Source organism: Phyllostomus hastatus, unplaced genomic scaffold (assembly GCF_019186645.2).
Source record: "Phyllostomus hastatus isolate PE091 unplaced genomic scaffold, TTU_PhHast_1.1 phas_scaffold_55, whole genome shotgun sequence".
In the NCBI taxonomy this organism is placed as follows: Eukaryota; Metazoa; Chordata; class Mammalia; order Chiroptera; family Phyllostomidae; genus Phyllostomus; species Phyllostomus hastatus.
The window spans coordinates 1,758,823-1,782,688 of record NW_025334035.1 but is presented as its reverse complement, the minus strand read 5'-3'; the positions used below and the strand labels follow the sequence as shown (position 1 = coordinate 1,782,688).

The 23,866-nt window shown below is 52.3% G+C and overlaps 1 protein-coding gene across 3 annotated transcripts in view; it reads left to right on the top strand.

Annotated features, from left to right (window-relative positions):
- Window positions 1–22,077, top strand: part of WSCD1 (WSC domain containing 1) — a 46,476-nt gene extending 24,399 nt beyond the window's left edge. For all 3 annotated transcript variants that reach the window (XM_045824031.1, XM_045824029.1, XM_045824030.1), the window contains exons 6-9: window positions 11,535–11,694; window positions 12,788–12,952; window positions 15,666–15,866; window positions 17,234–22,077. In XM_045824031.1, coding sequence (XP_045679987.1) covers window positions 11,535–11,694; window positions 12,788–12,952; window positions 15,666–15,866; window positions 17,234–17,586 — 879 coding nt within the window. In that variant the 3' untranslated portion in view covers window positions 17,587–22,077. The remainder of the gene's footprint in view (window positions 1–11,534; window positions 11,695–12,787; window positions 12,953–15,665; window positions 15,867–17,233) is intronic.
- The last annotated feature ends 1,789 nt before the right edge of the window (window positions 22,078–23,866 follow it).

Below are 23,866 nucleotides of genomic sequence, written 5' to 3'. Positions count from 1 at the left end.
AAGGCAGATGTGGTTGGGTATGAAGGAGCCTGCCCTCCACAGGTACGCCCCCTCCCTGGGAACAGCCTGTCCTCAGCTTGAGATGCTTCCCCTGGAGGTGGGCACTTTCCTCTTGTACGCATGCAGCCTTTGAAGTGTCTCTCTTGCATGTCCAGCAGCTTCAGAGGTTCTGAAGCCTCTGCCAAGGATGTCTTGGGCATCAGGGAATCACAAGACGCATGCAGTGAGCCATGAACAGTTTGTTGGTTTGCAGACATCTGGCCTGAGGATCTCTACTTCCCCTCTCCCCCTCCTGGGAGCAGAGCCCGGGGTAGAGACAGCAGGAACACCTGCTTGTGTGCATGCAAGAAAACAAACTGCAGGGCTGCCTTCACACCTGCAGTCAGAGCAGGTCCCTGGAGAGCCCCCACTGGAGTCTGATGAGCTCAGCTGGGCCCAACCAGGCTGCAGGCCCACCAAGGTGTCCTGTGTGCTGGGTGCTATGCTAGGGGCCTGCCTACCAGTGCTCTGCTTTAACCCTCCTAGCCCCTCCCACTACTCCCTGAGTGGGGATGCTCTGATCCCCGCTTGCTACAGAGGCAGTGCAGATTCACACACAGACATGGAGTGACTGGTTGTTCAGCCCGCTCTGGACACCACACCCCTGTGCTTTCAGGCCGCTGCCTTTGTGTGACATTGCGGGGAGGGAGACTGAGAGGGTGAGTGCAGCAAGGGGGCAACAGAGCGAGGAGAAGAAAGAAGAGGACACGACAGGAAACAGACATCACTAGTGTATGTCCTTAGTGTTGTAAAATATTTTTAACAGGTAATACACTCACATGGAACACAGTAAAAAGACACCAAAGTGCCCGGAGGGGAGAGTCTTCCTCTTGTTCCGGGTGGCACCCCCCCACACACCCTCAGAGTCTGTCCTTCCTTGGAGGCAGCCTACAGCCCTGACTCCCTGGTCCACTCTCAGGGAGATTCTATGACTATTCAGGCAATTGCTTCCCTCAGAGGCGTTGCTCCTTCACAAGCCCGCAGATGGGGACGCGCTGCTCACACTCCCCTGTACCAGACTCCTTTTCCTCGACAATCTGTGTTAGCGATTGCTCCCTATTGGCAAAGAAAGTGCTTTCCCAATCTTTTATTCCATTACACGGATGTCCTATAATTTATTTAACCAATCCCCTGCTGTTACACATTTAGCTTGTTTCCAGTCTTTTGCTTTTACAAATAAGGCTGCAATGGCTTTCCTTGTGGGTGGCTCGTTTTGTTTCGGTGGATCTGTAAGACAAAGTTCCAGGGAGACGCTGGGTCACAGACTGCCTGTCCTCGCGTTGGTAAACACTGCCATGTTGCCCTTGGCCAAGGTTGTGCTAATGTTATGCCCCCACCAGCGATGGAGGAGAGGGAAATGAGGGTGCACCCTATGAGTCTTCTTTTAGGGGCAGCAACTTCAAAGCAGCTTTCTAGGTGGATATCCCAGTATTCTGGGGGCACCTCCTCCAGGGCAGCCCTTGAGAGTCCAGAGATTTCTGCCTTGTGATTACAGACACACAGCTTGAAGATTTAAAACTCTTCCTTTTCTATTTTCAGCCTTTCTTCATTTTTACTGGCACAAATCCACATTGCTGCAATTTCACATTGGAGTGTGTGCCAAAGGTACCTGCAGGCACTTGATCGCTTCTGCCGTTTTGCACTTTAGCACCTTGTACGTCTCTCCTCATTGTATGTTTCAAGGACGAGCTACCTGCTCAGCTCTGCCTAGTGCTCGTGGGAATTGTGAGGTCAGAACAGGGAAGAGAGGGCATCTAAGATTCTCCGAAGTGGCCTTTTCCCTCATGGTTTGCTTCTGTTCCTGGCCTTGCCTGTATCCGTTGCCTGGTGGGAGGGGAGGGTGGTGTTTCCGCCAGTCCCACTGTTCAAACGCCCAGAAGTTTGTAGCTGTGAGGAAGTCACTGTTTCTAGCTTTAATGCTGAAAGCTGGTCTTGGCAGGACACATGCAGTGAGATGTGGCCAAACACCTAAGCTGACAGTTATAGGGGGTGAGGTGGGGATGCCAGCAGAGCTCAGAGGTGGGGGAGACCAGGGCCCCACTCATGAGGTACAGCTCACCCCTGGGGAGGGCCTAGGACAGGACCCGGCAGAGTGAAGTCAGGGCCTGACGGGGCAAGGGAGGTTTGGCGGGGGGCTTAGGGAGAATTGCGCCTTTGAGGAAGGGTTGGAGCCAGAAGACGTGGGGCCGTGTCAACAGGTGGACGAGGGGTGTGAGGGGGGGCATTGTAAGACTAGGCAACTGTTGAGCAGGAGGGGGCTGGTGGAAAGCATCCTGGCTTGCCCGGAGTGGAGGGCTGCACAATGTGGTGTGGAAGGCGGGGTGGGGACAAACTGCAGTGGGCCTTGGATGCCTGCCTCAAAGTCCAGATTTTTTGTGTGGGTAGGAGGGAGCTACTGTGGTGTGCCCTGAGTGGCACTTCACAGCTACAGGTAGGATGCTCCTGGGTCGGGGGAGGGTGGAAGTGTTCTCTGGGGATCCCTTTGTTTTAGGACCAGTTTGTGCATTTTAGGATGTTTAGCAGCATTTTTACCCAAACTGTCTCCAAACCAGACCAAATGTCCCCTGCAGGACAAGATTGTCTCCTCATGCCTGGCCAGAACCACTGCCCTCGGGGCAGCTCAGCAACACCCGGACACGGCCTACATTCGCTATGAGTCTGCACCCTGCTAGATGATTGTGCTTCCCACCTGTTCGGTGAAGATGCAGAAGGAAGTTCTGCCTCTGGTGCCGAGGTCTGGTGGCTGTGAGATCAGTTGGAAGTCCAGCTGATCCAGGCCTGCAGTGACCAGCAACCTCTCTGCAGGAATGGTTTTCTCTCTTCTCTCCTGGATGTGGAGGGTGGGTGACAGAGGGGAAGTCAGGGATGTCTGGTTATACTTTCCTGTCTGGAGTGCCAAGCGCTTTCTCCCCGGAGAGGCCGGTAGCACCAAGGCTGCAGGGCTGCTGACCCAGTGGGAGCTTCGTCTCATCCTAATTTGGCTGAAAGACAAGCTCAGATGTTCTATGATGTGGGAATGGTTACATTAAGCCACAGCCATACAGTGGACTATAATACAGCCATTGAAAATGTTTGCAGAGACTTTTATAATGGAAAATGCTCACAGAAGGATTTTAAGTGGGACAGCGCTAAATCTGGGGGAGGGGACTAAGGGCCTCATTAGGCCTGGCTGGGTCCTGGCCCCTCCTCCCTCCCACTGCAGCAGACGTGAGAGGTGGGGCTTCCAAACAGGAAAAGTGGGGGAGCTCCCCTCACAGTGCCGAGCAACCATCTGGAGTTTATTTGAAGCCCCAGATTAAAATCTCTATTGTTTCTTGCTAGCTAGTGGAAATGGATTCGGGGTGCTCCATGAGTGTAGTTTGACAGAAAAAAAGACATTTTGGGGACTATCAGCACCTTAATGATCTTTCTCTGCCTGCGAGAGGGACTTGACCAATGTGATGTATTTTTAAACACAGTAAAATGGTCTAGTTGTCTGTGGTCATATCAGAGATAGAAGGAAACCTGCTCACTCTCAGTACTCAGGGACCTATCACCTCCTTATTTGGACAGAGGTGAGGATGAAGAGGGAGGGAGGGAGTAGCTCAGGTATTTGCGTTGTTACCAATTCCGATCTGGGGGTGATTAATTTTGAAGCCTGATATTTGTGTGCAAACAGACAGACCATTTGTGGGAGTGTGCAGTCCCACAGTGGGGCTGAGGAGTGAAATCTAACGCCATCTGCAAACAGGTTGCTAACGTTTCACCAGCTGTTATGCCTTGCGATCTGAGGTTTTATCTGCCAGCCACGGCCGGTGGCCATGGCCGTGGTTCTTCCGAGAAGGGAGTCGGAGGGACAGGATGGCGGGGAGAGGAAGGAGCCTTTCTTTTTGCCCTCTTTTAGTCTCTTTTGGGTGTATAAATTCTTCCTAGAGAATATTAATCTCCTGGATGTTTTCCCACTGACATTTCCTCTAGGGGGTTTCTTTGGCCATTTAATGGCGGCACTAACCCAGCCGCCTGTGAAATGGAAAAGCGTGTGTTAATGTGGAGCCGGCTTGTTCTCTGCTGGGCGGCCGCTCTGCCTAAATCCACTTGGACCCCGACAGACACCGTCTGTCCTGGTGGACCAGCTGCCTCCATGGGGCATGCGGTCCCATGGTCTGCCAAGGTTGGGTCTGTAGGAGTCTGGGCTTTGTGAATTATTACCTTGACATTAAGAATTCTTTTCTTTGCCAACACGCTGTAGAGTCATTCAGGTAGGCACCTGATAGGGTGTGGTTTCGGATTTCTTATAAAAATTCCGTAGGAAACCTGTTGATGTTATTCTGTGTCTTTTACGGATACATACACATGTATTGTTTTCTTTGGGGGGATTACACAGGTTTTATTTTAGGAAGTTTTAAAAATTTTCAGAAATGTAGAAATAAAATTAAAACTCGCTTGTGGCTTTACCACATCAAAGAAAACAACTAAGAAGATTTTGCACACTTTTGGTCTTTTATTGTAGGTACACACACACACCCGTATCTACATAGAAAGAGGCAGGTAGATGTGGGTCTGTCTTTAACAAGTTGACTCTTCTCTGCCATTTGTTTCCTTTTCTCATTTAGTGTTTCATGAACCTCCTTTGGCCGTGCTTCCTGGCGATAAGGTGTTCATTCCATCCTCTACTGTCGGATGTTTAGACTTTTTCTTGTTTTTCCTTTTGTTATTGTAAACAGTACTGTGGAGCACGAACATCCCTGTGGGTAGACCTTTGAGCATGTTCATGATTATTTCCTGGGGCTATGTTATCAGATGCAGAACTGCTGGGGCAAAGGATATGTACATTTTCGATGTGCACTTAAGAATTTCAGCACATTTGAGCAGTGAGTCAGCTGGCCTCTCATTCTGAAGATGGTGGGAAGGCAGCTTTAGAGTCACAGTGACCTGGGCACATAGCCCTGCTCTGCCCCTTTCTCACTTTGTGATCCTGGCCAATCATGTGTAGCCATGACCTTAGTGTCCTCGTTCACTGAGCGGGATTGGCCATGGCAGAAATGCCTCACCAGACAGTGAGGGGGACTCGGTGACATTGTGGACATGAAAGAGTTCTATGATTCGGGTGTCTCCCGCACAGCGAGTGTTACAGATGATGGAATAATGGTCATTATTACTCAGCTTCCCATGGTTCCTTTGCTGTGCGTGGGATGTTTGGGAAACTGCCCAAGGCCGGGGACTCGTCCTCTCCCATGTCGGTGGAAACCAGGCTCCTTGGGATCCCACGGGTTTGGTGGTTCTGAGCCACAGTGTTTAATGGATTCTTCTTTCTGCTGTGCATTTGGCTCTGAAGGGGAGGGTGTTGCATGGAGAGGGTCAGTGGGTCTCCTGGCTGGGGCTCGGTGTCTGCAGAGAGCCATTGCCCAAGGGAACATCCCATAGAGGCCCTTGGAGACACTGACATTTGCCCCGAATCTTGAAGCAGCCCCTTTGAGGCTAGACACATGCAAGGGGACTGTGAGTCAGCTCTTCTTATGGAGAAGGCCCTACCCCCTCCCACACCTTTAGCCTCCCCTGGACTCAGGCCAACTGAGTGGCTGGGTGTCTCCCCTCTGACAGGCACCTCACAAGTGTTTCACTCCATCCTCAAACCCGCCTTGCAGATGCAGAAATCAGAACTCAATCCATCTTCCCATAATCTCACACCTGCTGACTCCAAAGCCTATGATCATTAAGCTATGCCCCTTTCACAGGTGATAAGACCAAGGTTCAGAGATGCTCAGTAGCTGGTCGACACCGTGTAGCCTGACACCAAACCTCATTCTGGCTCTGCCTTTCCAAACCACACAACCCCAGCTCTGCAGTCAGACGCCAGGCTCTCAATCACAGTACCAGCTGATGCGTTTTCAGTTAACTTGGCGTTTGCCCGAAAGCACCAAATGCAGAAGTTGGCCCTCATGGCCCACGTGCAGCCACCTGTGTGGACATCTTCATTCCCTTTTTGTATCTTCAATGTCAGACTTGCCTCTGGAGTGGAGGGCACTGCCCTGGAGGAACAGACTGGTCAAACCTAACCTCTGGCTAGTTTGTAGATTTCTTCCAAAAATCCATGTGTTCATGCATCTGTCTCCACGGAGTTGACTGTGACAAAGCCCCAGACTGGACCCCAGGAAGCTGGCTCTGTTCCACTCTCACTCATGGTCTAAGGTCTTGGGCTGCTCACTGCCAGTCTCCAAGCCTCAATTTCCCTTCTGAAACTGGAAGTGCTGATCTATGAAGTTTCTAGAATTCTGTGTAAATATGGAGATCCCAAGAAAGGTGCTCAAGGAGGAACGAAGATGGAGATGAGACCCATTTTGTAGAGGGGTCCTACTTGGGGCCTCACTCCTTGCCTGTTGGAATGTCCATTCCTTGACCCCTTGGCCATGACCAAGCCTTTGCACATGGGTCCCCACCACCTGGAGAGCCCAGCGCAGCTGAATCATGACCTGGCTCCAGGCTACACACACAGGCTTAGGCTAGAGGGGAAGAGTCAGGGTTAGGATGTGTACCCACCCTGCTCTCTGACACAGGCTCAGGGGCTCCCTCTTTAACCCCATGTCTATTTTAGTGAAATGCTCCCACATCTGTGTTTGCGCTTCCTACCATTTTCTGCCTTGCTTTTCCTAATCATTTTCTTCTTTCTCCCTGCATTCTCTCTCTCTCTCACTGAAGTCTGGGATGGCGGGGGGAGGAGGAGAGTGGGTAAGTTGGCAGAGAGATAAGATTCATCAATATTTAATTTTTATGGAAATCATGTCCTAGAAATCCTCAAGGGGCTAAAAATTGTTCTGTTTTCAGAATCCAGTGATGTCGCTGAAGCGGTTATGTTGTAAATAAAACCACATTACTGTCTGCAGCTCTCCCGTTGCTCTGCAAACACCCAGAAACTTGACAGTTTAATCCACTCAAGGAAGCAAAAAGGTTCAGGTCACTGGTGAGAGGCAGCCTGTCCCCAGCCTTGGGATGTAGGACCATGAGGCTTCGACATCAGCAGCCCGGGAAGGAGACAGAGCTAGCTGCCCTTAGTAGAGCTACCATGGTGGTGAAATCCTCTCTAAATAAGAATCCCAGGAGAGCCCAGGCCCCCGGGTTCCCTGCTGTTGGGGAGGGGGGTGGTTGGCTGCGAGGCAGCAGCTTTCTTCTCCTCCCTCGTGCACAGGGCAAAAATGACCATAAGGCTTGTGCCCAAATCTGTTGCCAATAACTCTGGGGAGAGTTAGGATCTGTAAAGAATTCATTCATTCATTCATTCGTTCATTCGTTTGCTCATTGGGTTGTCCATCAAACACTCATTAAGTATCCACAGCATCCTAGAGAATGCAGTAAAGCTCACCAGACACGCAAAGATCCCGGCTCAAGTTCTCGGGGATGGAGCCAAGCAATAAACAGGTCAGTAAGTAAAACAGATTGTATGTTGAATGCTGACAAGTTCTGTGGAGAAAAATGAAGCAGGAACCTTAGGTATTAACCCATGAGAAATGAAAATATTCATCGACTCAAAGTCTTGTACATGAACATTCACAGCAACTTTTTTCATAATAGGCAAAAACCAGAAACAGCCCATGTGTCCATCAAGTGCATAAATTAACAAATTGGTGTGTTCACACACAGAATAATAGCGATAAAAAGAACAATGTACTAACAGATAAAACTACATGGGTGGATTTAACAAATGTGTTTCTGAATGAAAGAAGGCAGACACACAAAAATAGACATTGGATGACTCTATTTATAGGACATTTGAGAATAGACTAAATGAGTCTGTGGTGGTAGAAATCAGGATAGCAGTTGCTTTGAGGGAGGCAGGGCTGACTGGGGAGGGACGGAGGAACCTGGGGCGAGGAACATGCTGTGTGTCTTCATTCATCAAGACTGGCTGGCTGGTACACTGAGGGTCAGAGCCTTGCATCGCTGCTATACCTCTGAAACAAAATCAGAAAGGACAGCCAGGGGACAGGGTATATCCGGGGTGTTGGGAAGAGTGTTGCAGCTAGAAACGGGGAAGCCGGAAGAGGCTCACAGAGAAGGGAAGGTGAAGAAAGTGAGGGGGAAAGCCATGAGGGTGTCTGGGCTCACAGCATTCTAGGCAGTGAGGACAGCAAGTGCAAGGGCCTGAGATTGGCATGTGACTGCGATGGCCCAGGGCCTGATGGGAAGCTAGTGTGTGAGTTTACCAGGGCTGCTGTCACAAAGTACTGCAGACCAGTGGGTGGCTTACACAACAGCACTGTATTTTCTTACAGTTCCGGAGGCCAGAAGTCTGAGATCAAGGTGTCAATAGGGTTGGTTTCTTCTGTCCTGGGCTTGCAGATGGCGCCTTGTCCCCGTGTCTTCATGTGGTGGCCCCTTGGCCCGGATGCATTGGTGTTCTAATCTCTTCTTCTAATAACCACACCGGTCGGATTGGATGGGGGCCCGCCCCAATGGCCCCGTTTAAGCTTAATGACCTCTTTAAAGACCATATCTCCAAATGAATTCACTTCTGAGGTCTGGGGGTTAGGATTTCAACGTATGAAATTTAGGGAATGTGATTCAGCCCATAACAACTGGTGACACAGTCGGGTGGCCAAGCGCTCACCCCATGGCTGCCCTAGGTTCCCCGGCTGCTTGTTCCCATGTGCTGCGATGAACCTGTTGGTCTGGGAGGAGGCGGCACGAGGACTTTGTGGGAGAGGGTGGGTGGTGATCAGAGAGGCCAGAGGCCACAATTCCTGTGATGGCTTCTCAGGGACTCATGTCAGCAGAACTTCCAGAAAGCCAGTGGTGTTCTGATTGAGGGTCAGAACTCACACACTTCACTTTCTATGCAGAAATGGCCTGGGGGCCCCGGGTAGCTGGAGTCTAGCTGGGCATGCAGACAGGGTTTGTCAGCCTTTGTCCATTCACTGCCAAGTCCGGTCACCTCGGCTCTGCACTGTGACAGCGGCCCATGCTGCCCATGCTGGACTGTCCCTGCAGCTGACATTGAGGGCAGCTGTGGTTGGGGGTGTGGCTGGTCCCCAAGTTAAGGGCTCATTGTGGCAACTGAGTCTTCAAAGCAATTCATTTCTTCGCGTGCCTGATCAAGACTAAAAGACCACAAGAGCTAAGTGGGGGAGGAGCTTCTGACCTTTGCTTGGTCCTGAGCTTAGCGGCCTTGGAAGGGCAGCCAAAGTGAGGAGCCTTAGGAAACAAACTCTTGGTACTCTGAGTGTCAGGTGAACGGACAGCACAGTGAAAGGCCTTCAGTGAGAAAAATAAGGGAGCACCTACTATGTAGTAGGCACTGGGTGGGGTCTTTCTCATGCATTATCCTCCCTCCATTCCCCAGCACTCTGTGAGGGGAATATGATTACCCCCATGTTATAGATGAAGAAGTTGAGGCTCAGAAGGGACAGCTACCCTGTCCAAGGTCACACAGATCCCGAATTATGACATGGGAACTTGAGTCCAGGTCTTTTGATTATAAGCCCAATGCTTTCTCTACTACACAGTGCTCCCTCCCTCTGACACTGAAGTCCACGATACCCAGAGCAACTGCCGCCCCACCCCCATTCCAGGTTCAAGCTTCCCCCAGGAAAGGCTTGGGGATAACCTGCTAGTCTATCCAGGGGGGGCCAGGGGAAGCTAGCGAGAGGGCCAAAGAGAAACAATATACTCCATTCTCACAGGCAAGCCGATTTCATGGAGTGTGTCCATCTTACAGATGGGAAAATGAAGGTTTCAAAGTGGAGGTGACTTGCTTATGGTTGCCTAGAATGTTTAAGAGTTTTTCCTCTTAAAAAGGGAGCTGGGAGCTTGAGAAGCAGCCAGTACAGCAGGATATTGTGTGTGTGGGGTGGGGAGGGGTAAGTGTGTATAAGTGAGAATAGTGAGTCTGCCCTCCCCCCACCCTGTCCCTACTGGACAGCTCCATTCTGAAAGACAGACCTGGGCGTGGGCTCTGGTCAAAGCCGAGGCAGAGGCGAAGCTTCTCCTCAGCCTTGACAAAGGAGGAGGCGGGCAGGGAGAGGCTCTCACTGGGGAGAGAACTCAGCCTGTGTCTAGAACAGCAGCCCTGCATGGGGGGCAGGGGTCAGCAGCACCCGGGAACACCTCCTCCCCTCCTGCCCCCTAAAGTGTGTCCCCTCCCCCAGGCTCTGCCTCGCCCTCCCTTGGCTGGTGACTCCACCTCAGTTGTCTTCTCTGCGATCCTCCGCGTTGCCAGGCTCTGCTCAGAAACCGCTATTGATTCGCTTTTATTTATTTATTTATGAGATTTCGCTGTGGGCAAAAAATAAAGAGGTTTTTGCCGAGCTTCCCTTGGCAGTGAGAAGGCTCCTCCACCCACAGCCTCCCTCCTGCGCGCACGCTCTTGACTCCTCTCTGCACACTCCAGCAGGCTCACGTTTCCTGTGTTCAAGATGCAGAAATGAGATGCGGCTGTGTGGCCTACCTAGTGCCCGGTGCGCAGTAGCTGCTCAAAAGATAGCTGTGGGAGAGGTGGGTGGGGGATTTTTGAGTGAGCTGTGACTGCTGCCGAGGGTGAGGAGGCGGACGATGAGCCGCGCCCGTGTGGGAACACGGAGCGTGCGCCGGCCCAGTGCTGGCGTTAGGACCCTTCTCATCTCGTCCTCATAATAAACCTGCAAGGCAGATTTGATTACTTTTGTTCAGTGGGGAAGTTCGGAGAGGTTCAGCACCTTGCCCAAGGTTACCCAGCTCGGGAACCCAAATTCACACCCAGGCCTTCCAGAAGCCAGCACCTCAGCTCTGTTCATAGTATAGTGCATCCTCCTCAGGGGGACAAGAAACCATGAGACGCCAGGAGCGGGCTTGGCCCAACACTGGCAGGGTCCCTTCATCCTCAGGAAGCCCCCACTGGTCTCAGTATCTTGGTGAATTGAGTCAACTCTCCCTTACCCTTCCTGTCCTGGAGAGATGGGTGTGTGGGAATCTGGCCTTGGCCCTGAACCCCACCCTGCAGTGGAGCTGGGTGTAAGGGTTGGGTAGGGCCTTTCTCCAGGGAGAGCTAGCGGGAATTCAGAAGTCATTTGGGGCTCTCAGTCTGTTGGTTAAACGTGTGACACGCTGAGCCCTAACTGCCCGTGTGGGCTTACCCATCCCATTCTGAGTCACACACACATGTTCTTGCATGGATCCCACTGTCTGAGTGCCTGCTCCCACCCCGGCCCTCCTGACGTCCTCCCAGCCATCTCGAAAGTCCGGTCCCAAGCCCTGCTCCCTGCCTCCCACCCTTGGCTCACCCCTCCGTGTGAGCACCACTGTCACCGCGCTGTGACTGTTGACCGTCACTGGCCAGCTGGGAGCTACTGGAGGGCAGAAGTCACACCTCATTGAGTTGGTCTCCCTGGGGTTGGGCACAGAGCCTGGTGCTGGAAGGACGGACGGACATCCCTGCTGATCCCCTGTAGCTGGCAGTACATCCACGTGTTCATCCCTGCACCTGAGCTGAGGGAGGTGTGGCCCTTACATTCACCAGAGATGCTTCTCTTTCACTCCTTGTCTGGCAGGAGTTCCCCTTGGCCATCCTCAGAGGCTGGGAGTGCTACTGTGCTTACCCCACCCCCCAGTTTAACCTGCGGGATGCAGTGGACAGCTCACTGTGTGTCCAGGACCCTGAGGCACAGAGGCTGGCGGAGTACTGTGAGGTCTACCAGACCCCCGTGCAAGGTGAGCCCTCCCCTTTAGGTGTAAGAGGCATAAAGGGCTATCCCCACATGCCTGCCTCTGTTTGTGGCATTTGGTCTTGGGGTTTGGGAATGCTGCCCATGGCTGAGTGGGCTGTGACTGTTGACCGTCACTGGCTAGCTGGGAGCTTCCATGGCATCCAACGCCACCACCTTGCCCTGGGGAAGGAAGGGCGTCTGTGTAACAACCCTAGCATCTTCATGGGTGGTCTTGTCTTGGGATAATGAGATGGAGGAGGCTTCTGCCATCCCTGGAGGGTAGACACAGGATGCAGGGCTAAGTGTGAAGAGCACCTGACCTTTATCTGAATTTCTCTGGGATAAAGGTGTTTTGAGGAAGAAAGGAAGAGCAGAGAGGCAGGGGCCAGAAGGATAGCAATGGCAAGGTGGTGGCGTTGGGTGCCATGGAAGCTCAGTGGCCACAGGGGCCTCAGAGGCTTCCCTGAGCCAGCACAGGACCTGGAGACCCATATGGCTCCTGCACTGTGATGTGCATGTGTCCACTCTGCCCCAGCTGACCTTTGAGCTGATGGAGGGACAACAGACAGGGAGGAATGTTACCACCTTTATGGAGCACCTACTATGACCCAGCACAGCACCGGGCTTTGGGCTTTGACTTGATCATTTCATGCAGCCTGGAGGTGGGGGTGGGGGCAGGAGGAAGAGCAGGTTCAAATTTCATTTGCCTGAAATTAGTCCAACTGGTTCCTTGTTGGCTGTACTTGGATGTGTGGCATTGGTCAGCCCAGCCATGACCCTAGCCACCTCTCCTGGAGTTATCTCTGCTGAGCGGGCAGCCATGACATTGGCCATGGAGACAAGCAGGGGCTGGGGGTCCACAGTGTGCCCATTTGCACCACACTCTTGCGTGGGCCTTGGAGGCCTCGTTGTCATTGGGGCTTTCCTCAGGCAGCCACAGAGCCGTGCAGCCCACGTGCAGGTGGTGAACCCTGCCCCTTTCTGGGCCTCAGTTCACGCTTCCATTAAGTGGGAGTCTTGGGTCAGCAGTTTCTGTCTAGGGGAGTCCAGCGGCGAGTCTGGGGGTGAGTAATCCTGAGATGGCTTCTGGCTTTCAGACACTCGGTGCACAGACAGAAGGTTTCTGCCCACCAAATCCAAAGTGTTTGTGGCTTTGTCGAGCTTCCCGGGAGCTGGGAATACCTGGGCACGGCACCTCATCGAGCATGCCACCGGCTTCTACACGGGGAGCTATTACTTCGATGGGACTCTCTACAACAAAGGTGAGCGAAAGCTGTCGGGGAGCGGGAAAGGCAGCTCCCGTGCCAGACGGCCCCCGGGAGTGCTGGCTTGGTGCTCCTCACACCGCAGCATGTGCTGGAGCCTCCGGAGGGCTCGCTCCCTTCAGCAGGTTCCTGGACCGAGCGCTCAGAGAGTCTGGTTCAGTCGATCTGATGTGGGGCCCAGGAACTGCCATTTGTGACCAGCTCCCGGGTGGTGATGCGGCCAGGCCTCCTAGGACCACACTCTGAGTGAAAATTCACGCGATCTAGTCTGGGTTCAGAGTAGCCCGGATTCGCTCTCTAGAAACGTTTCTTGTATTGCCCTTCCTTTTCAGAACCCTCAATAATTAGGTGAGACTGTATTTGCTGCCTCCTGTTGGGTGGGGGGAGGCAAGGGGTAGCTTATCAAAGTGCTGTTTTTAAAAAGTAGGCCCCAAAATCTTCACCAGTGTTATGATTCCTAAACTTGTAGAAATAGGAGGCCTTATCAGGCCAAGTAAATTAACGTAAATGGCTGGAGTCTGTGGGCTGCTGAAGGACTAAGAACCTCAGATAAGTCAAGTGGCACTTAAATTTGGTGGAATATATTTCTCTGTTGCCAAGTGTTACAACAGCTGGGTTTCTTGGAAGGCAGCTCCGCTCACCACGATACCACCAAGGCCAGCAGCAGCTGGGTTTCTTAACTAGAGCTCAGTTTAGGGAACGGATACTATCAGCAACATCCTAGAGAGAACGAAACTTCCTGAATGGCAGTGGGTTCAGGAGTCACCCACAGCAACCTGGGTCTGGTTGGGAAAAAGCCAAGAATGTCCATCAAACCCGGCCCCATTGTCCTTGGGACACCTGCAGGTGCAATGGCCAGGTGGAGCACGTGGTCCCACCCACTCTGGCCTGGTCCCCTGGGAAGCACCCACTGTGCACAGGCTGGAGACACCCACCTTGTTCTTCTAGAAAGCCTTTACCTTTCCCACATAGCTGGTTACTTCGGTCCCCAAGCAGCCCACTGGTCCACACGGCCGCATGTAAGGGCTGGGTGACACAACCGCACGTCCCTGAGCCTTACAGGACCAGCCAGAGGTAGCCGCTGGCCTTGGAGCACTTACAGAGCAATCACACATGAAGGTGCGAAATTCCCAAGGCAGCTCCAGGGCCAAAATGCCACACCTGTCCTGGGCGAACGCCGCTGGATTACACGGCAAAGGGGCCTCTGCCGAAACAGGCTGAGGCAGTCAGTAGGTAAACCACCCTGCGTCTCAGTGTCCGAGACCAGATCTCACGTCCACTCAGCCCATGGCTGGACTCCGCTTTCCTGGAAACTCCCAGCCTTTTGACAGAATGAGTCAAAGCCTTTTGGAGTTTGGCCCCTGGCAGAGACGTGTTTGGAACGTGTTGCATTTCAGTAGGTGAACCCGGACTTCCAGATTCAAAAGAGGCTTGTGAGTTTCCAGGCGCTTGTAGACACAAATGCTTCCCAGCCATTCATGAACGAGGTAGAGGCTTATTTATGTTTCTAAGAGCTCAAGAGAAGCTCATGCACATTTATGGAGTACGCCCCAGAGCTGGCTGGCGGAGATGCGCTGGGATACGGTCAGCAGACAAGTTTCAGGGGACATCTTTCCTGGAAACCTTCGGTGTCATCCCACTACACCCTCTAATTAGTGCCCCCTCATCTTTGTTCCCATAAGCCCCTGTGCTCTCTAGTATACTTGGGCTATTTCCCTGCTAGATTCTAAGCATAAAGGCAGGGTCTGAGTCTCGACCCCTGACATAAAGTCCAACACAGAATGAGCACACAATAACCGTTATTGATAAATATGTGACTGTGTTTATGGACGGGCAGAGCCTGACCTTCTCAGCCAGGAGTCACTCAGGCTCGGGCACCCAGTGCTGGTTCAGGGAACCCAGGAAGAAGGCAGGCCCCCAGCCCAGAGGGATTTTTCCATGGGAGCAGGGCTCTGTTCACAGAAACCAGGCCCTGAGTTCTGCAGGGCAGGGCTCAAACATCGTGGATGAGACCTTGGCCTGACCTGCTTTAGGGGAGGGGCATCCAGGTAGAGAACCTTCATAGATGCAAGGTTGGGGCCCTGTTACGGTCAGAGGGAGGGACAATAGCTGCTTACAGCCTTTGTGCGTAATGATGGGGAGCCTGCTCCTCCTGTGGGAGGTGGGTGGAATCTGGGAGCCTCTTGGGGATACACACAGCCATGTAGAGAGAGCCCTGGCTTTATTGCCATAGTGTTTGTGTGATCTTGGGCAAGTTACACACCCACTCTGAACCTCAGTCTCTTCATCTAGTTGTGCCTGGAACTATAGTTGACTCACAAGGGTATTTCCAATATTCATAGGAAATTGCTGAGAAAACGCCGAAACCTGTGCATCTCCCATATTTAAAGATGGGACGTGGTCAGGCCCTCTGACCCCTGACTCCTGGGGATCTGCAGGAGGGGCCTTGTCTCCCTTGCCTAGCAGACGCCATCTTTCCCAAATCTTAGACATCTCCTGCTGTCTTGGGCAGGGTCAGCCTTGAGGAGGCCACTCCTGTCAGCCATCCGTGAGCCATCCCAGTGCCCTCTGCTCTGCCATCCATGGGCCTCTCTTATGCCCCTATTGTCAGCTTTCCCTCAGGGAGGCAGGTTCGGATTTGCCTGCTGCCTGGCAGTGGGGGCCCCACCATGCCTTTCTCCAAAGCAGCTCTCTCTTCTCTCTGCGGCAGGATTCAAGGGCGAGAAGGACCACTGGCGGAGCCGGCGCACCATCTGCGTGAAGACCCACGAGAGTGGCAGGAGGGAGATCGAGATGTTCGACTCGGCCATCCTGCTGATTCGGAACCCCTACAGGTCCCTGGTGGCTGAATTCAACAGGAAGTGTGCCGGGCACCTGGGCTATGCAGCTGACCGCAACTGGAAGAGCAAAGGTACAGAAGTAGCTGGGGGTGGGTGCTCACTGCAGCTTTATTCAGAGTCAGCCTGCTGACACATACTTACCGAAGTCCTACTGTGTGCACTGGGCAAGGCTCCGGGGCCCAAGGAAAGGGGTCATGTCTCTGCCCTCAGGGTACTCACAGTCAGCCTCTAGGCAATGAATTACAGAGGTGTAGGTCAGGGTGGCGAGTGATATAAAATTGAGCCATCAGAAAGAAAGCTGTGCTCAGCAGGGTGGCTGGCATGATGAGATATAGGGCCATAGGACAGGCAGTGCCCCTGTGTGACTCTGGATTAGCGGAGGCTGACCTTGTCCTCCCCTTCCCCTGTCGTCCTTCCCCCGGACCAGCCCCCCCGCCTTCCCTATCCCCCTTGCTGACTCCCCTTTAGGATGGAGGCCAGCTAAGCTCTGATTGCTCCTGGGCCCCTTACCAGCCCAGTGCCCCCGGGCAAATGGCATCCCTATGAGCCTCAGGTCCCTCATCTGACAGACAGGGCGGTCCCCATCTCATAGGGTTGTGCTGGAGATGAGAGAAAGCAAATGCCTTACCACAGCTCAATTTTGGAAACTATTTTCATTGGGGTGACTCTTAACATTTGCATACTTTGCTCCCAGCCCCCAACAAAACACCTAATTTCTTAATTTGCTGGAAGAGAAATCTCATGCAGTAGGTCATCTGCAGAAGTTGGCAGCTGCTCCATCCATGGCTTCATTGCATGCCCTCCCGCACCACTGTGCCACAGGTGAAACCAGCCTCATGCCTACCAGACTCAGTGGTGCTGGCCAGGCACTACCCTCACTCAGACACACAGCAGGGGCCGGGAAGGCAAGCCTGGCCTGTGCAGCATTTTCCTCTCACCAGGAGGCCCTGCAGCTGGTCCCACCACCCACATTAGATGTGCACGGTGGCCGGAGACAAATCAAGATGAACGAGGGTCATCTTGAAAGAGATGCCCTGCCTCAGTTTCCCACCTGTCTTTAACACTGCTGTGTCATGCACTGTGGGCCAGCCCAGGTCTCCCTGGCCAGGTACCATCCCTATGGTCAAGGAATCCATAGCACACGAGAGAGAACCAGTTCTTGGTACGTAAAGTTCACACTCTTTTTAACTTGATGTGTTTGCCAGGGGGCTGGCAGACCCCAGGTCACATCTTCCCAGCTTAGGACTCTTCAGAGCCCAGCCCGATGTCAACCCTGTTCACACTAAGTCACACAGAAGGTCCTTCCCAGCAGGACTTCGGGCAGGTTGGCCCTGGGCTGTGGTTGGTGGAAGATCCTGGCCACTTGCCTGGGCATCCGGAAGGGCCAGCAGCCCTCCCAGGCCGGGCCCTGACGAGGCTCCCTTCCTCTCCTCCCCAGAGTGGCCGGACTTCGTCAACAGCTACGCGTCATGGTGGTCCTCGCACGTGCTAGACTGGCTCAAGTACGGCAAGCGGCTGCTGGTGGTGCACTACGAGGAGCTGCGGCGCAGCCTGGTGCCCACGCTGCGGGAGATGGTGGCCTTCCTCAACGTGTCCGTGAGTGAGGAGCGGCTGCTCTGCGTGGAGAACAACAAGGAAGGCAGCTTCCGGCGGCACGGCCGGCGCCCTCATGACCCCGAGCCCTTCACCCCGGAGATGAAGGACTTGATCAATGGCTACATTCAGACAGTGGACAAGGCCCTGCGTGACCACAACTGGGCTGGGCTGCCCAGGGAGTATGTGCCCAGATGATAGGCCCAGCCGCTCTGCCTGCCCCGCTGAGAGCCAGCCACCCCTGGGGCTGCACCCACTCAGGTGCTCAGGTGGTGGCCTCGCTGGGACACAAGGCTGCTTGTGCTGCTGGCAGGGAGGCTCACCCAGTGCTGCCTCCCTCACGTGCAGGGACACCAGACACAGGCCCTTAGCCCACTCAGGCAGACACGGTGTCACAGAACAGACACTCACACCTAGCCAGTCACGCTTAGACGCACCACTCCATGCTTGCAATGCCCATTTTGACAAGCCCAAGACACCATGCAGGGTGTGCCAGATGCTCCCAGACTTGCAAACACAATCACACATACACGCCAGGTTATGTGTTCCCAGAGGCTGTCAGTCTGTCCCTCTCTCACACTTAGAGACACATGTTTTCCAGGGCTCTTGGAGACCCCCGGTTTCCTATCTCCAGCCCCAGGCATGGACTTGCTGGTCAGGGCTCTTGACTGTGGGGTGCTGGGCTGGGCGGGCATCCATGCTGTGAACAGCAAGGACTGGGGCATGGAGGTGGGCTCACGCACTGTTGCTGCTGAGCCACGCAGCCCTGACACCCTATAAACGTGTGGTGTGACAACTGGGCACCACGAACTCTGCAGTCCTGCCTCCCTCTTCTCTGTGGGTGGGCAGTGGCACCATGGGCAGAGTGGAGCACCCCTCACACACACAGCAACCTCAGGACACATGGCAGGTTCTGTGCACCCCCTGCTACCCCTTTCAGCATGAGTGCTCCTTGGAGTGGGACCTGTTTGCCGGGCTTCTTTCTACAGCTGTCCCCAGGAAAGCTGGGCATTCACCCAATGCCTCAGACACAAAGTGTGAGGGTGAGGGGATGGTGGGGCAGAGAGGGGGCTGGGCCTCAGGGGAGTCCTAGACCCAAGGGCCTATATGCCATCAGGTGGGGGCTTGGGGTGGACTAGGAGAATCCCAGGAAGGTCAGGTCTTGGGGATCGCTGTGACGGACTGCCCTACCCATCTTGATAGGCCCCTGCTTTCTGTGGGTCCTGCCCTTGGGTCATGAGGAAGGGGAACTGCATGGTCGATCAACAACATAACACGTGGCCCCAGTGGCCATGGCTACAGCTTCTGCTTGACCTCCAGTGGCTGTGGCCAAGCCTTCTCTGTCCCTATGTCAACTCACCCCACCACTTCCCGTCACCGGTCTCTGCCATACCACTTGTCTCTATTTCTGCTACACTGTCATCCTCCCCTCCTTGTTCATCCATTCCCTCAACAAAAGGGGGAGGACACCCAAAGCTGCTGAGACCTGCTGTGTGCTGGCCTCTGGGAGAAGGAGAAGACTATATGAAAGGCACCCTTTTTGCACCCACAGCTCATTCTGGTAGGGCCAGGGGAGGGGCCATGACAAACGGAGCAAGAAGCCCAGTAACGGAAGAGCATGTGTGTGTGCAGGCTCCCAGTGGTCAGCTGTGTGCCTGGGTCTTCGGGGAGTGTACCTCAGTGACTTTGCCCTGGTCTCGAGAAATCAGTAGGAATCCCAGCAGAGTGGAGGGCAAGGATAATTAAGGCAAAGAGAACAGCATGTGCAAAGGCTCAAAAGCTTGGAAAACCTGGTGTGTTTTGCAGAAGAGGTAAAAGGGACATGGGCTGGGTGTATCTCTCCAAGTCTACTGCAGGATGAGGGGAGTGGGTGGGTAAGGACAAAGGTGGGACCTAAAAAAGAACTCTGTCCTTATACAGTCACTTAGTGTTCAGCCTAATAGGGGCAGAGGTGCTGATGCTAATTACCTTCCTGGGTCACCCTTCCCTATATATCCTGGGCTCAGGAATGAGGCTGTGAAGGGCAGGGGGCTCAGGTCTAGAGATTGGAATGGACCCAGGAGCAATGCCTAGGACAGTAAGATGTAGGAGAGTTGTAGAGAGCCTAACTGCACACTGACCCCTGCGGTGGGTGGGGGGAGAGAAGGGGGGAGGGCCTGAGCTTGGGCAACCCCCAAGCCCTTCTACAGCTTGTCCAGGCATGGACTAACCCCAGCTGGGCCCTTCATCTGATGTCTCCTCAGCCCAAGCCAATCTGCATCACAAGGAGAAAATGGGGCGAGAGGTTTGAGAAAGCTGGACATGGGGAAGCCCTGACCCTCTGCTCCCTGGCTGGTGGTAGGGAGCTGAGAGCTACCCCTAGTGAAGGCAGGCAGGGCTGCAGGGCCCAGCAGAGCCACCCGTCCTCAGGGGGATGCCTCTCCAGCCTTTGGTTTTGCCAATGAGTGGGCTCAAGCATCTGCTCCTGGTGGCCTCCAAGTTCTTCCTGAGGTTCCATCAAACACACACTGATGCTGAGGCTGTTCTAGACCCTCCCCAAAGCATCATCTGGCTCAGCTCAAAATTGGAAACACCGAGCATAGCTCCATGGTCAAGTCTGCAACTGCCTGATGAGGCTGTGTCTCCTGAGTTCTAGGAGCACTTGAGACCCACCATGGGTTCCCATACTGCCCTGGACACCTGCACCCCAGAGCAAGCCCAGAGTCTCAGAGGAGACACAGTTTCAACTCATAGAAGAAAAGCTGGCAACCTCCTAAGACTGGCTCCATGGCTGTGGCCCTCACTCCCTAGCCACCCGCCCAGATGATCTTCAAGTAGAAGACTCAGAAGCCATCGGGCTGGAGAAGGCAGAGGTTTGGCTAGACAGATGGCCTAGACCACAGCCCAGGCACAGTCCCCTGGGCTCCACCCTTCCCCACCGCATAAGACAGGAGAGCAACAGCACACAGCCCATGCCTCCTGGTAGATGGATGGGTACATCTCCAGCATCCAGGTACTCAGGGACCTCTCCTTCCAGGTAGAGTGTCACCTGCCCCAATGACCCTGTAATTTACTTGCACCTTAGCCAGGCATGCAGATGAGTAGAATAATGGGGTCAGAGTGCATCCAGGTTGCACTGAGTCACTCTGCGTGGTGAGGGACCTGACATTTGGCAGGTGCTTCTGGATACTAAGCGAAGGGGTGAGTGAAGTACAAAGGACCTACCTGCTGCTGCTGGTTCTCAGCAGCCATAGCCCTGGGCCTGCTTCTGTGGGAGAACATCAGGGTAAGAAGATCCACCTTTCCTTTGCTTGTGTCTAAGTTAGGTCTTGTCTATAGTGCACAGCTTCTCCATAAAGAGAATACTGTTCCAACCAGCCAAGGAATAAAAGGGGATCCGTATCTAGGGGAGAAATGTGGTAAATGCATCAGGAGCCTATGAACAGTGAAATTCTGACTGTCTACAGATTCCATCTTTAATAGCAAGACTGGAGTGACACAAGCCTGTGTTAAAACATAATTTTCATGGATTTCATCTCCTGTTGTGGATCAATTTGGAAAGCCCAAAATGTATAATTTTAAGAAGCTAAAACACATTCTGATAATCCCAGTGATGTGGAAATGAGAGAGAAGAATAGACAAGCTTTCAAACCCTGGGAAGAAAGCTGCTTAATTATGTGAGCATCTTGTAATGAAGTCTTTTGCAGCTAAAATTAGATTTTGAGTGCATGAATATGCAATAATGTTTGCACACCAGAATGCATTTTTCCCCTTAAAAGTAGCAGGAGCTACTGGTACTTAGGGGGCCCCCAGAGGGGAGATGAAAGTGCTGGGGTTGAGCTTTGTGGCTGCAAAAATCCTTGGAGCATAGGTCTGTTTTCTTCTGACTAGAAACTCGGAGGTGTTTGAGATGTGATGCCTCCAGTTCGTTCAGATTTAGGGAGAAATGGATTGGTCTGAGCCCACAATGATCACCACTCAGGAGTGGGCAAGTTGGCCTAACAAGTAGAAGTAGAGCAGAAATAATACATGGTCTGCTCATAGAAGGGCAAGGTTGTAGTCTCAGCCCTGCTCTACTGTGATCTTGGTCTCAGTTTTCCATCCACAAAACAAGGGATGTGATGGATGTTGTTGGCTGCATCCCCAGTGTTCATTCCCCCATTTCCTTTCCCAGCAGCCCCTGATTTCTGTCTGAGGATTTCATGATCGGGCTGCACTGACTCTGTCATCACTTCCAGGGGTGCATGCATGACCTAAACTAAGTCAACAGCACATTCCAGCTCCCTGGCTACAGTGATTGGTTCAGTATGGCCATGTGAGCTAAGGCAATGCAGACAGAGGGAATTTCAAGACTTTTTCTGGGAGTGTTGAATAGAGAATCTTTTTATCCACCCTGCTGGATGTGAAAGAGAAAGTAGGTAAACTTGGATCTTGATGGTGATCATCTTGGGCCCATGAAAAAGAATCACTTTTGCCCTGACAGGTTTGGGTCAGTTGGTTGGGCATCATCCCACAAAACAAAAGGTTGCCAGTTCAATTCCTAGTCAGGGAACATGCCTGGGCTGAGGGTTCATTCCCCAGTTGGAGGGCATCTAAGAAGCAACCAATCAATATTTCTCTCTCGTGTTAATGTTTCTCTCCCTCTCTTTCTCCCTTCCTTCCCCTCTCTCTAAAAATAAATAAATAAAATATTTTAATAAAAGAAAAGAACCACTCTCAGCCTGAAGCTGACATTATTGAAGGGAGAATCAAGAGGCATCAAGAAGCCAGGTCCTTGGCGAGGTCATTTAAGTACAGCATCAAGCTTTGCATGGGATTGGCCCCACCTGTGGACAGTTTTCTTTCATGAGCCAATAAAGCCCCTCTCTTGTTTAAGTTAAGTTGAGTTTTTGTTACTTACAGCCCAGAACAGTGTCCAAAGGGCTTGAATTGAAAGGCCCTGAGGTCCTGACATTCTCCATATCTGGCTGATGTAGATAAAGACCAAAATTCAAATCAGTATGAGCTAAGAAAATTAAAAAGTTGCTTTTCACAGGAATGGGGCTGGGTGTGAAATGCTCACTAGGTGGCTGTGCTTTTCAGCCAGGACAAGAAACATTGTCAAGTCAGTACACCGTGAAGTCACCTATATATCCTTAGAAAATCATTCCTCTTGATTATCCAGCCCAAACCATCAATTGTCTCATTTAATCCTTAACCAATACTTTGTTATTATCCCCACTTTGCAGACGAGAGGACTATCTCATCTTAAATGATTGTAAAAGTATGGCCTTGTTGCATTTACCACAACTCTTCATGAAGAATATGATGTGGTCTGGGATGGAATGCTTTGCTAAGCTATTTGGATTGAAGGTGACACATCATTCAAGGGATGATTTTGAGTAACAGCTGATGAGCAGTAAACTGCCTTCTAAGGAGGGTAGGTATGGTTAGTCATACAGCTTTGGTTTTGCTGTGTGGGACATGCAAGCTTGGGGCAGAGCAGAACCGCTGCCATTGGAGGAGAGGTGGAGTGATGAAACTGAGAGTTACCCTCTTCTGTCCTCCCCTCTTTAACCCTGCTGTGTGATAGAAATTAGAGGGATGGGTGGAGTTATGGCCCCTATATTCAAACTCTCCTTGTGATGTCTGACTCAAACACAGTGTGCCAGAATAGAGGTCTATGAAATTAGTAGAGAAAGCCAACTACCCAGGAAATCACTGTGAGTACATTATTCCCCAGTGCTCCCTTTTGTGATGGAAGATAGATTTGGACCCCTCCTCAGAGCTCTTACATGCAAAAACATTGCAGAAGTCTGGTCCTGTGCCCTAGGAAATATGAGCAGTTCCATCCTAAGTAATAAGCACAATTGCTTATATAAAATAAGGAGTCTTGATGGCAACAAAAATAAAAACAATTTTAGTTGGTGCTGTAAGCATAAGCATGAGCTAAATGAATTAACTTTCCAAGGTGCCTTCAGTACTTGAGACTTTTTTTAGATTCAGACATCAGCAGTGACAGATACGTGGCTTCATGGTGTGGCCAACGATGACTCATAACAGCAAACAGTGTTCTTACAAGTTATGAAGTCTGACAAACTTCCACGTGTGCATCAGTGAAGTAAACATTATCATTTGCATGGGCGGGGGGGACAGATACAGTTTCTGAGACTGTTACCCAAAGTTCAGATCCGTTATTGTGCAGATGAGAACAATGAGACTCAAAATGGGAAAGGGTCTCCTCCGAGGTCATGCTGCAAGGGTGAGCGGTGGAGATGGGGCTGGAGAGGGGCCTCTTCCATGAAACCACCTGATAACCATAGTACTGCATTCCTGTAACTCCTCAAGAAATTGCTGGAAATGAGGCAAGTGTGCCATTAAGCTCATTTGGAAGCGACCCCATTAATTCCACTGCAAATACTTTGCATGGGCACCTGAATTCAATTTTAAGGACCATTTATCAAGCATCCCCAGTACTTAAAAACTTGCTCAGATGGTGCAGGCTTTTCCACAGGAGTGC